The sequence below is a fragment of the Myotis davidii genome, unplaced genomic scaffold (genome assembly GCF_000327345.1).
Source record: "Myotis davidii unplaced genomic scaffold, ASM32734v1 scaffold880, whole genome shotgun sequence".
Lineage (NCBI taxonomy): Eukaryota > Metazoa > Chordata > Mammalia > Chiroptera > Vespertilionidae > Myotis > Myotis davidii.
The window spans coordinates 240,774-253,784 of NW_006292566.1; the positions used below are offsets into that span (position 1 = coordinate 240,774).

The following is a 13,011-nucleotide window of genomic DNA, read 5'->3' on the forward strand; positions in this document are numbered from 1 at the left end:
CGGGGCTCCCGGCATTCCCTGCTCCTGGGGACTCACCCCCAGAGCTCTGCCCCTCCTCACCTGCAGTCCCTCCCCCTCGACCCTCTCCAGGGGGTCCCCACGCACCCCTTCTCTGCAAGCCCCAGCTCAACTCTGCGCCTCCCCCAAACCTACCCCCTCAGGCTCCCCAGGGTGTGGGGGGCAGGCATCTGGGCCTGTCCCGTCCCCTCCTCCTCATCCCTGCTGGGCCTCCTTCCAGAACGCTCACCTGTGCGAGCATGCCACCTGCCAGGCAGCTCCACCCTGGGGGCGGGGGGGGGGGCACGGGACCTCTGCCCATCTCCCCACAGCAGTCCCACCTGCCTCAGCACCCTGGGGTCTGCGGGCCTCTGGCCTTCCTCCTGCACTTAGTTCTCCCCACTCCCTGGCCCACAAACCCCTGCTCGGCTCTCAGACCCGAGTTTCAGGTCACCTTCCCCAGGCAGTGGGGCGCCAGCAGGGTATCTGCCTGGCCCAGGAGGCTGCCATCACCAGCACAGGGTCGCCTTGCCTAGCCCAGCCAGGCGCGGGCACCCTCAGAAAGTGCTGCTGGGGGGAGCTAGCTGGAGCGGCGCCAGGGGAATGGGGTGGGCCCCAGCAGCTGCAGCCGTGCCCACACCCCCCGCCTAGGGCACCTCGAGCTCCCGTGCCCCACCTGCCACCCACCTGCTCCCTAGCTGGCTCTGAGCTCTGCCCCCACCGCCCTCCACCCCCCTCACCAGCTGCCCTGCCACAACAGTGACAGCCAGCCCGGGCAGTGCCACGCCCGCAGACCCTCCCGGCCTGGGGGCAGACCCCCCCAGAGGGCCTGCCCTCTCCTGTGCTCCCCGAGGTGGAGGTGGCTGCTGGCCGCCACCCCAAGAACCAGCCCTGAGAAGGCCTCTCAGAGGCCGTTTCCCTCCACTGTCCCTTCACTCATGCCGGTTGCTCTGCAGTGCCCACTCAGCCCCTGGTGTGAGCCCCCAGGGAGGCTGGGCACGAGGGAGGGAGGACCAGCCCACCTCCTTAGTCCTTCCGGCCCCCCAGCCCCTGGTGTCAGGGGCCTTGTGGCCAGGAGGGTCCCTGTGGGCCTGAAGGAGACGTTCCTCCTTGGTGGGCCTCCCTGTGGCCCCCGCCTGCACTCAAGCCCCGAGCTCTCCCAGGACTCAGCAGACCTTGGCCTCAGAGAGGCAGGGGGCAGCCCACTAGCTGCCTGCAGGGGGCAGAGTCGAGACAGGACCAGGGCCTGAAGCCCCTTCTGGAACCAGCCCTGCGGGCAGGGGCGGAAAGAGAGGGAGGGGGTGGGACAGCTGGGAGGGCCAGGCCTGGCCCAGAACCGGCGCTGTCAGCAGTTGGTGGGGACTGGGGGCTGTGGGGGAAGGAAGGGGGGCCATGCTTTGAGTTGGGGCCCAGTAGGCAATGGACCCAGCCAGCAGGGGCAACCCCTGAACTCAGGGACCCCCTCAGACCGGGAGCCTCAAGCCTGAGGGCCTTGTGTCTGTGCAGGCGGTGGGGCTGGGCCCGCGGTGGAGCCTGACTGGGAGAGGGGCCAAGCCCACTCCCGCGCCCCCCGGGCTGAACCCTGGGCCTCCAGCGCGGAGCCAGCACAGACACAGGAAATCGCCTAATTGCATCTGCTCGGAACAGCAAATCCCTCGCAGCTGCAGCGGCTGAGCTGGGGCCACAGGCGGCCGGCTGTCGCCAGCGTCCTGACAGCTCCGCTGAGCGTGCCAAGGGGCCTGGGCCTCTGGCCGGGGGCACCTTTCCCAGGCCAGGGGCCCCCACCCCACCCCAAGAGAGCCACCCCCATCTCAGTTCCCAGAACTGGGCCCAGCTGTGGATCAGTGAGGGGCTGAGGTCATGGGAGGGGCCAGGAGGGGCCGCATTACTCACATCCTGGGGCTGCGGGGAGGGAGAGGGGGGAGGAGGCGGAGGGAAGGGGCCCAGCAGGCTCCTTGTCCTTGGGCTGTGGGTCAGGGGCTGCGGCTGGGGTGGCTTCTCCCAGCGTGGGACTTTGGGAAGACACGGGGAGACCCCTACCCTGCACCCTCACTCTGCCCCTCAGCAGGGCTCAGGGGGTCCCATGGAGTGGCAGGAATCGGGGGTGACACTTGGAGGGGCTTCAGGGAGGACGTTCCCAGCAAATGAGGCTTGGCCTCTCCCAGGGCCGTTGTCAGGGTGACAGCAGGCAAACAGTAAACAGTGCTGGGACCTGCCACTCTGTGCTCACCTTGTTCCCACGTCTGATCTGCACATGCACGTCTTTGTGTGTGTGTGTGTGTGTGCATGTGTGTGTGCGTGTGTGTGTGCGTGTGTGTGCGTGCATGTGTGCATGTGTGTGTGCATGTGTGTGTGCGTGTGTGTGTGCGTGTGTGTGCGTGCATGTGTGCATGTGTGTGTGCATGTGTGTGTGCGTGTGTGTGTGCGTGTGTGTGCGTGCATGTGTGCATGTGTGTGTGCATGTGTGTGTGCGTGTGTGTGTGCGTGTGTGTGCGTGCATGTGTGCATGTGTGTGTGCATGTGTGTGTGCGTGTGTGTGTGCGTGTGTGTGTGCATGTGTGTGTGTGCATGTGTGTGTGTGTGTGTGCACAACAAGGGGGTCCAGGCCCACATGCGAAGTGTCTATGCTCTGTGTCTACGCGGGCCTGTGTGCAGAGAATGTGTGAGTCTGTGTGGGGCTCATGGAGAACATGTGAGTCGGTGTGGGGCTCATGGAGGACATGTGAGTCTGTGTGGGGCTCATGGCGAACATGTGAGTCTGTGTGGGGCTCATGGAGAACATGTGAGTCGGTGTGGGGCTCATGGAGGACATGTGAGTCTGTGTGGGGCTCATGGCGAACATGTGAGTCTGTGTGGGGCTCATGGAGAACATGTGAGTCGGTGTGGGGCTCATGGAGGACATGTGAGTCTGTGTGGGGCTCATGGCGAACATGTGAGTCTGTGTGGGGCTCATGGAGAACATGTGAGTCGGTGTGGGGCTCATGGAGGACATGTGAGTCTGTGTGGGGCTCATGGCGAACATGTGAGTCTGTGTGGGGCTCATGGAGAACATGTGAGTCGGTGTGGGGCTCATGGAGGACATGTGAGTCTGTGTGGGGCTCATGGCGAACATGTGAGTCTGTGTGGGGCTCATGGAGAACATGTGAGTCGGTGTGGGGCTCATGGAGGACATGTGAGTCTGTGTGGGGCTCATGGCGAACATGTGAGTCTGTGTGGGGCTCATGGAGAACATGTGAGTCGGTGTGGGGCTCATGGAGGACATGTGAGTCTGTGTGGGGCTCATGGCGAACATGTGAGTCTGTGTGGGGCTCATGGAGAACATGTGAGTCGGTGTGGGGCTCATGGAGGACATGTGAGTCTGTGTGGGGCTCATGGCGAACATGTGAGTCTGTGTGGGGCTCATGGAGAACATGTGAGTCGGTGTGGGGCTCATGGAGGACATGTGAGTCTGTGTGGGGCTCATGGCGAACATGTGAGTCTGTGTGGGGCTCATGGAGAACATGTGAGTCGGTGTGGGGCTCATGGAGGACATGTGAGTCTGTGTGGGGCTCATGGCGAACATGTGAGTCTGTGTGGGGCTCATGGAGAACATGTGAGTCGGTGTGGGGCTCATGGAGGACATGTGAGTCTGTGTGCGAGGCGGCCCGGCCATGTGTGCTGGGAGCCAGCACAGGTCTGCTTGGGGCTCTGCGGCCAGGACACATGGCCAGCGGGGTGAACCAAGGGACCTCACCTAAGTCCAGACCTTGGACACGGGCCCCCGCACACCCCCAAACAGCACGCATTGACCCAAGCACCTCAACACAAACAGGCCCCTGGCAGCTTGGACACAGAGCCAGGGGGGCAAAGTGGCCGTCTCACCCCTCCCAGGTGTCCTCCTGGGGTGCCCCGAGCCATCTCAAGATAGCCCCCCAGCCAGGGTAGCCCTCCCACCACATTTGGAGGGGCTGCTGGTTTGCACGGAGGGGAGGGACCCAGGACCCCAGGTTCCCAACAGCCCCAAGAGCACCCCAGGCTCTGCCTTCCACACAGAAGGGGCCGGCAACCCCCTCCCAGGGCCTGGAGCGGGGGACGGGGAGGGGGGTTGGAGGGCCAGGCGCCATGTGATGGGACCAGGTGTGGGGAATCAGGGGCTCCCTGGAGCCCTGGGCGGGAATGTGGGAGGCGGATGGATGGGGGTGCGGAGGCCAGAATCCCACGGCCGCAGGGGGGAGTGGGCCCCCGAGCTGAGGCTGTGGAGGGCCTGGCTTTTGTCTGAGAGGCTCCAAGGAGACTTAGGAGAGATTAGATCACGCTGGCGGCGGAGGCCCAGGGGCGGAGGCCCGAAGATAGCGAGCTGAGAGCTGCGGGGTCAGGCAGCGGACACAGGCAGGAGGGGCTGGGACCCTGGGTGTGGGGCAGAGGGAGGGGGGCAGTGCGCCCTGCAGAAGTGGGGACCCAGGGCTCCCCAGGCTGCAAGGGAACAAGGTGGGGGAGGCAGGGCCATGCCAGCTGAATACTGAGGGTCTGGGTCTGCTGGGCCAGGGCCGAGGCGCTGGGTTTTGGACCCTCGTCCCAGGCCAGCCTGCTGTCGCCCTGAGTGAGGGGCAGCTCTTTTGTGCCTGGTGCTGCCGTGCGTCTGTTTTCCATCTTTGAAACAAGCCAGAGAGACTTGACTCCATGGGGGGCTCAGAAGGGTGGTGTGGTGTTGGTGAGCGAACCCCGCAGGACGCCCCCTTCTCTGTGCCTTGGGCCCTGGGTGGGCCACTTTCTTCCCAGTCAGCATGCTCCTGGGGAACCGGAAGGAGCCCTCACGGGGTGGACAAGGGCGAGGCGGCTACCTAGTTGGTTCTGCCCTGCCTGGCCCGGCCCAGCCTGGCAGTGCCCGATTGGCGAGGCCTAAGCCCCTGACTCAGGTGGGGCAATGGCAGGGCTGTCTGGTGGCCACAGCCAGGTCTCCGAACCGCAGGACCCTTGTCCACATCCTCCCTGCCTGGGGTCAAAGCCACACTGGCCTGTGCCCGGCTCTGCCCAGGCCCGGGGTCCAGGCGGTACCCCAGGGCCCCTCCACCACCAAGGCCCACACAGATGCCAGATGCCTGCAGAACCCTGGCATTGCCCTCCAGCCGAGGGCAACTTCTCAACCACCCCCCATGGCCTCTGCCTTGAAGATGGGGAAACTGAGGCCTGGAAAGGGCCGGGACCGTCAGCCCCCCACAGGCAGCCCCCAGGGGCCCGCTGGGGTTGGAGATGCGAGCTGTGGGCCGAGGGGTGACCACGTCTTCGTGTCCCCAGGCTCGCCTCGCAATGGAGCCTGGAAGACGAGGAGGAGGCTGCACGGGAGCGACGTCGGCGGGAGCGAGACAGGCACCAGAGGGCCCAGGACCAGGATGGAGGCAGCCCGTCCCCAGAGCCCCCGGAGCAGGAGAAGCTGTAAGCTGCCCAGTGGCTGGCCTGGTCCTGCACCCCAGGCAGGGGGGACACGGTGGTCAGGCTAACCCTGGGGTCCCACAGCGATGCGACTGGGGGGGCCAGGCCCAGAGCCGCAGCAGGACTGTGGCGTGTTCTGGGTGAGGGGCTCCCCGGGCTGGGGCCAGCAGAGTCACGCACAGCCCCCTCCCAGGGTGCAAGCGCTGGCCAGCTCGAGTGGTCCCAGCCCTGCATGGACTGATCCTGACCCCAGCTGCACAGCCCGGGGCCCCCAGCCCCCCGCCCACACTCCCTGCTGCCGATGACTCACATACACCGAGTCCAACTTGGCCGGCCCGAGGCCCAGGAGGCCTCCCGGCTGGGTTGGGCTGGGCTGTTTTTCCAATATCGCCCCTTTCCCAGGCCTGTTTTGTTCCATTTTCTCCGAGTCAGCAGCTCTGGGCGGGGTGGGGTCCTGCAGCGGTCACTGCCTCCGGGCCAGGTTCTAGGCAGAGCTGCCAGAGGCTGGGGGCAGGGGGAGCCGACCTGCACCAGGATCCCGGCCTGCAAAGGGGATCGGGGTGCAGCGGCTCCCCCTGCACCCAGGGAAGGAGCCGGGCAGGGCCCTGGGGCACAGCTAGGAGGGCAGACGACACTGGTTACCCACACGCAGGGACTTGGGCTGAGGCGGGAGACAGATCCCAGCGCACAGGGAACCCAGACCAAAGGGGGAGACCCAGCCCAGTGCTCAGGGACCCCCAGACCAAAGGGGGAGACACAGCCCAGTGCTCAGGGACTCCCAGACCAAAGGGGGACACACAGCCCGGTGCTCAGGGAGCCCCAGACCGAAGGGGGACACACATTTGAGTACTCAGGAACCCCCAGACCAAAGGGGGAGACAGAACCCAGTGCTCAGGGAGCCCCAGACCAAAGGGGAACACACACTCCAGCGCTCAGGGAGCCCAGACCAAAGAGGGAGACAGAACCCAGCTTTTAGGGAATTGTAAACTGATGGGGTAGAGACAGCCTTGTCTTGGGGAACCCTGCCTTAATTGGGTGAGGTGCAGCCTTGGCCTCAGGCAGCTGCGGACTGTGGGGGGACACAGTCCTGCCCGTAGGGACACTGCTGTTGGGCAGAACTGCCCCGGCCCTGAGGCGCCTCCGTGGCTCATGGTCTGAGTGGGAGGAGGTGTGGGTAGAGGCTGCCTGCCCTGCACCCTGGCCTAGCTCGGCCTCTCTGCTCTCCCTCCCCCTCCAACCCCTCCTCCCCTGTAGGCTGAAGGCCTCGGAGGCCCCAGAACTGGAGGAGGACGAGGGGTTCGGTGACTGGGCCCAGAAGCCAGAGCTGCGGCAGCCCCTGCAGGGAGAGAGCCCAGAGGGGGAGCAGGAGGCCAGGCAAGTAGGGGTTAACGCCGAGAAAGTGGCCTCAGGCAGGCTCTGCCAGCCCCCCAACACATGCCTGAGCAATAGCCCTCTGCTCCCCTTCCCAGCCAGCCCCCCGAAAAGGCCCCACGGCTGGGAGGGGGAACGGGGGAAAGGGAGGAAGAGAACGAGACGGCAAGGCGGCGGCGAGGGGCCGCGGGAGCAGTGAGGAAATCTCATTCCTGGGCTCCCCAGGGCCCTGGGCCCCATCCAGACCAGCTGCGGCCGGCGGTGTTGCCACATCAGCACACATCTGCAGCCCACTTACGTAATGGAGGCTCTGGCCCCCGTGCCCGCCCCTTCCTCCCTCGGGGCTGGCTGGCCTCCATTCCCACGGAGGGGAGCAGGTATTTCCAGATGTGCGGGCCCGCGAGGCGGCCTGGGGGACAAGCTTTCCAGATGTGCAGACGTGTTTGCCGGTTTGAACCGGAGCGGACGGGGGTGGGGGCCGAGCTCCCCGGGGCCCAGGGCTGGGGTCTGTTCCCCGAGCTTGCCCCCCTCCCCAGTTCAGGCTCTGAGCTCTTCTCGGAGCTGTGCAGGCTGTGCCCAAGGCCCCCCATGTGCTCAGGGTCCCAGCTCTGCTAGGAGCTTCAATGGGAGACCAGGATCTCCCTTCGCCCCAAGTATCACCAGACCCCCAGCTCTCCCCGGGCCTCCAAGCAGCCCGAGCTGTGGCTGAGAACCCTTCCCGTCCCCACAAGCAGACTCCCTCCCCTCACGAGCCGCCTGCCTAGCTGGGGCCCTGGTCCTGCCTCAGCCTCCTGCCTACCACCCCCTCCGGGCCCCAACGTTCCCCATCTGCCTCTGTGAGTTGAGGCACATTCTGCATTTCTGAAATGGGGCTGGGGTCTGCAGGGCGGCCACGGCATGGCTCCTTCCTCCCCAGCCAGCAACGGGCCCGGCATTCTCAACAGCAGGGGGCGCTTTGGCTCTTCCGTAGAACCCGGGCTCTCCTCCCTGCACCCCCACACCTGCGGCCAACACACTGCGACTGAATGGGCCCTCTGTGTGCCTGCCGCTGGCTGGACCCCAGCCCACCCTGGGCGGTGGGTCTGGGTCTTGGTTGGCACCAACACCAAGGGGCCTGAAATCATGGAAAATTCGAGAATTTCCCACCTTCTTCTCCAGGTTCAGCCCCACTCAGATGCAAAGCAACTGACTGCCAGCAGGCTGGCCCCCTCCCTTGGGCTAGCTCAGTCAGCCCCCCTCTGCAGTGATGCGTCCTAGCTGGGGCCTGCCCTGGCCTGTCCGCCAGCTGACCAACCCCTAGACCACCCCAGACCCCACCTCACTCCACGCAACAGCCGCCTCCCCCAGGCCCCCGGGCCACGCTCAGAGCAGGGCACCTTCGGCCGCGGGGACTGGCCAGCCTAGGCCACAGGGTGGGCGAGGGGAAGCAGGACACGAGCAGGGGCCCATCCAGAGAGAATGAGACCGGGTGAGCCTCGTTATGGAGTGGCCTTCAGTGGGGCTGTGGCAGTCAGGGCTGCTTCCCATGGGGCCCGGGGAGAGGGGCTGGCTCGTAGATTCCTGCAGCCCCTTCACCCAGAGCCTGGGTCTCGGGGATCCTTAGCACTCTGCTGGGCTGACCAGCCCTGTCTCATGGATGCGGACACTGAGCGTGGGAAGTGGGAAGGGACTTGAACCAAGCCATCAGATGACCCCTGGTCAGCCTGCACCCTTCTTCCTCCCACAGGCCCTGTGGACACCAGGATGGTGACGAGCTGCGTCCAGCCAGAGTCAGCCTGGAGGAGCTGCATCTGCATCCCGACTCTGAGCCCCAAGATGAGCCAGGGCCAGAGCAAGCAGAGCCCATGGGCCCAGAGGAGACCGGCCGGGGCAGCCCGGGCCCAGCAGAGGCTGAGGAGGTGACGGTGGTGTCCCTCAGGGTCGGGTTGTGTCCGTCTCTGCTGCCTGCTCACTCCGTGGCCTTGTGGGACCAGAACCCAGAGAACTGGCAGTGTGCGGCCCCCATATCCTCAGGGAGGCGGGTAGGGGGTGACTCTGCATGGTTAGTCCTGCTGCAGAGAATTCCAGAACCAAAGCATGTCAGGGCTGGGAAGGACCTGAGGCCCAGGCAAGGGAGAGAGTAGGTTCCACGTGGATCAGGAGGGGTGCACAGGGGGTGCTCAGCCAGATCCCATAAGCTCAGATGTTTCCTTTCCAGCACCAGCAACGTCAGCGGCCTAGGGCGCCCAGCCCCTTGCTCTTGGAGGAGACCACCGAGCCGAGCTCGCCTCCCCTGAGCCCCAGCACCAAAGTAGGTCAAGCCCCAAGGCTGCTGCCTCTCCCCTCTCCCAGCCCCAGAAGCAGCCACATCAGCCCAAACAGGGAGCACTGCTGCTCTTTTCTGCCGTCCCCGGGCCCTGCCCTCCCCGCCACCCAGCATCCCAGAGAACACCAAAGGCAGGGGTAGAGGGTAGGCCTTGCTCGGCTTCCAAGGCTCATTCTCTGTCGCCCTGCACAGCTCATCGACAGAACCGAGTCCCTGAGCCGCTCCATCAAGAAGAGGTGTGTACCCTGATGGCTTCCCAGGCTAGGACTCGAGGTTCTCCAAGAGAGGTCGAGAGGCGGGTGGAGATGGGGGGCCTGAGAGAGCTCCCATGGGGCTCAGGGTGGTGTTACAAGCCCAGTGAGGGGACACAGGGTGTGACCCTTCTCCTACCCTCCAGTAACAGTGTGAAGAGGTCCGAGCCAGCCCTGCCCATCTCCAAGATTGATGACCGGCTGGAGCAGTACACCCAGGCCATCGAGGTATGCTTAGCCCTCCTGCTCTGATGGATCTCCACTCTGTTCATGCAGCTCTTCTCATTCACCCAACAGTCCTCCACCCAACCTACACCCCTCCATCCAGTCAACAGCCCTCCATCCAACCTATCCCCATCCACCCAACCAACACCCATCCATTCAACCAACATACCGTCATCTAACCACCACCCTCCATCCAGCCAACATCCAACCAGCCCTCCATCCAATGAACAGCCCTCCATCCAACCAGCACCCTCTATCCAACCAACATCTATCTCTCCATCCAACCAGCACCCTCCATCCAACCTACACCCTCCATCCAACCTACACCCTCCATCCAACCTACACCCTCCATCCAACCTACACCCTCCATCCAACCTACACCCTCCATCCAACCTACACCCTCCATCCAACCAACACCCTCCATCCAACCAACACCCATCCATTCAACCAACATACCTTCATCTAACCAACACCCTCCATCCAGCCAACATCCAACCAGCCCTCCATCCAATGAACAGCCCTCCATCCAACCAGCACCCTCTATCCAACCAACATCTATCTCTCCATCCAACCAGCACCCTCCATCCAACCTACACCCTCCATCCAACCTACACCCTCCATCCAACCAACATCTATCACTCCATCCAACCAACACCCTCCATCCAACCAGCACCCTCCATCCAACCTACACCCTCCATCCAACCAACACCCTCCATCCAACCTATCCCCATCCATCCAACCAACACCCATCCATTCAACCAACATACCTTCATCTAACCAACACCCTCCATCCAGCCAACATCCAACCAGCCCTCCATCCAATGAAAAGCCCTCCATCCAACCAGCACCCTCCATCCAACCTACACCCTCCATCCAACCAACATCTCACCCTCCATCCAACCAACACCCTCCATCCAACCAGCACCCTCCATCCAACCAACACCCTCCATCCAACCAACACCCTCCATCCAACCAACATCTCTCCATCCAACCAGCACCCTCCATCCAGCCAACACCCGTCCATTCATCCCATCCCCTTCCAGTCCTATGCCATGAGCAGTGTGAGGACAGCCCCAGGTCTGTCTCACGTCCCACCACATCACCTGTGCTCTACAGAACAAGGGGAGCTTCGCGAGTACACTGGATGGAGGAGCACACACCTTTTAAGAGCCTTGCTCCTGCCCTGGGAGGGGAACGCACCGCTGGGGAGATGCAGACACAGAGGATGTCATGTCCCCTGCGTGCTCCCTGGGCTCTCTGATGGGTCCCACGTGGCTCTTCACTAAAGTGGCATTGGGGTCTGTCTCCTCTGTAGACTGCTGGCCGGAACTCCAAGTTAGCTCGCCAGCCCTCCATCGAGTTGCCCAGCATGGCTGTGGCCAGCACCAAGAGCCGGTGGGAGACGGGAGAGGTGCAGGCCCAGTCTGCTGCCAAGAGCCCCTCCTGCAAGGTAGGCCCCTCCCCAGGCAAGGCCATCCTGACTGACCTCCAGGCTGGCCCTGGGCGTGGACGGCCGCGGGGAGAAGGGTGCTTGGCAGAGTGAAGGCAGAAGGTGCAACCTGCTCTGCCCTGCCCTGCCTCTCCCTGGGCTCTCAGCCCTTCTCAGGGAGCAGGTGGGCAGGAGAGAAGAGCCCAGGGCTTCGGGCCCCCAGTCGCTGTCTGCAGTGGTGATGCATCCTCCTTCTGTCCCCAGGACATCGTAGCTGGAGACATGAGCAAGAAAAGCCTCTGGGAGCAGAAAGGAGGCTCCAAGACTTCGTCGACCATTAAGGTAGAGTCTATCCGTAGTGGTGGCGGGGAGAGCAGGTCCGAGAGCAACAAGGCACCATTCTTAGTGCATCTAGGAGGGCTTCCCGGAGGCAGCCGCATCTCCCTTCTGCCATGCTCACCATTTGCTCTCGGGCTCCTTCCCCGACAGAGCACCCCATCTGGGAAGAGATACAAGTTTGTGGCCACCGGACATGGGAAGTACGAGAAGGTGCTGATGGACGAGGGCTCGGCGCCCTAAGCCTTCCCTCTCGGTGAGTCCAGGGCAGCGGCCTTAGTGGTTGAGTCATGTGTGAAGTGGGCTGTTCTGGGAACGTGGTGGCGTAGACAGGGCCTGCTGGTCCATGCCACAGGTAGCAAAGGTGCCTGTGAGGGCCAAATGCCCAGCCTCAGAACTGGCCAGAACCCAGACGCCTCTGGGTCATCCACCCCACCCCGTCTTACATCAGACCCCGTGGCCTCGGGCCTGCTCGGCCATTCTCCGAGGGGGGCCCTCACACTCCCTCTTGGGAAGAGGCCATAAGATCCCAGCGAGGCTCCTGGGCAGGTGAGGTGGCCCGGCCACTGCGAGGCTGGTGTTGCAGAAACTGATGGGATGATGAGACGGGGCCCAGCCACGACCTCCCTGGTGTCCACTGCCCTTCCCACCAGCGGCGCAGTAGACAGGTGACCCGCTGCCATGGAGTGACACACTTTTATTGGTGGCCTGGGTCCCAGGGTCCAGGTACAGCACCCATGATGTCCTGGGGTGAGTGGGGCCTCCTCCCCCACCCACTCCCCTCCTGAGTCCTCTCCAGGGGCCATGGCTAGAGGCCTCCCAAGTCCCTCTGTGTCCCTCTCCCATCCACCTCAGTGGGTCGCTCAACCTGTGGCCCTCCTCCCTCCCTCCCTGCCTCCCAGGAGACCGGGTAGGCACTAGGTGTGAGGTCAGCCTACCTCATGTGGACTTGGGCCCTTTCCTTCCTACCTAAGCCCCCTGCCCCTCCACACATGGAAACCACCTCCTCCCTGCCCCCTGCTCCTAGCCTCGTCACTCCCCCATCCTCATGCCCCTGTCCCTCCTGACAGCCCCGCCGCCCCCAGGCCCTTCCCAGGTCCATGCAGCCTCTTCACTGGCTGTGGCCCCTCCTGTCCATCGTGGTCCTAGGCCTGGGGCTGCCCCAGCCGGCCATTCACCGGAGCCTCCAGCCGGCTGCCGTGCGGTTGAAGTTCTTGGGCGGGGGGCTCAGCTCCAGGATGGAGTGGATGGTGGGAGGGGGCCGGGCGGCCACCTCCTGCAGCTTCCGGGCGTTGAAGCGCGGTCGGCACAGAAAGGGCAGGCGGCCCAGGCCGGGCGGGGCGCACACCGCATCCCCAGGCCCCGCCTGGCTGTTGTGGGACTCGGCCACCGACATGCGGTACAGAACCGCATCCCACAGCTTGGAGGCCCGGGAGGCGGGGGGCCGGGGCACCGGGTCCACGGAGGACCGAGGGGCCAAGTCCACGGGCGGTGGGAGGGCCGGGTCAGTGGGAGGCTGGGGGGCTGGGTCGGCGAGGGACTGGGGGGCTGGGTCGGTGGGGGCCGTCTTCTCCTGTTCCATCTGCTTGGGGCTCCGCTCCAGCCTCAGGAACGGGGCCTCCTCCACCTCCTCCATCAGCTGCTTCTTGAGGCGCATCCACCCACTCAGCCGGGGCTTGGGCGCAACT

The 13,011-nt window shown here is 64.3% G+C and overlaps 2 protein-coding genes across 5 annotated transcripts in view; one reads left to right on the forward strand and one right to left on the reverse strand.

Annotated features, from left to right (window-relative positions):
- Positions 1-13,011, forward strand: part of LSP1 (lymphocyte-specific protein 1) — a 40,608-nt gene that overhangs the window by 16,793 nt on the left and 10,804 nt on the right. For 3 of the 4 annotated variants that reach the window (XM_015565463.1, XM_015565460.1, XM_015565461.1), the window contains exons 2-10: positions 5,272-5,409; positions 6,661-6,780; positions 8,504-8,675; positions 8,975-9,067; positions 9,275-9,318; positions 9,480-9,561; positions 10,874-11,008; positions 11,252-11,329; positions 11,477-11,579. In XM_015565463.1, coding sequence (XP_015420949.1) covers positions 5,272-5,409; positions 6,661-6,780; positions 8,504-8,675; positions 8,975-9,067; positions 9,275-9,318; positions 9,480-9,561; positions 10,874-11,008; positions 11,252-11,329; positions 11,477-11,566 — 952 coding nt within the window. In that variant the 3' untranslated portion in view covers positions 11,567-11,579. Of the gene's footprint in view, positions 1-5,271; positions 5,410-6,660; positions 6,781-8,503; positions 8,676-8,974; positions 9,068-9,274; positions 9,319-9,479; positions 9,562-10,873; positions 11,009-11,251; positions 11,330-11,476; positions 11,604-13,011 lie in introns of all 4 variants that reach the window. The other variant, XM_015565462.1, reaches the window with a different exon arrangement.
- LOC102755188 (proline-rich protein 33) overlaps positions 12,498-13,011 on the reverse strand; it is a 5,632-nt gene continuing 5,118 nt past the window's right edge. Inside the window, exon 3 of the mRNA XM_015565468.1 lies at positions 12,498-12,998. Coding sequence (XP_015420954.1) covers positions 12,498-12,998 — 501 coding nt within the window. The remainder of the gene's footprint in view (positions 12,999-13,011) is intronic.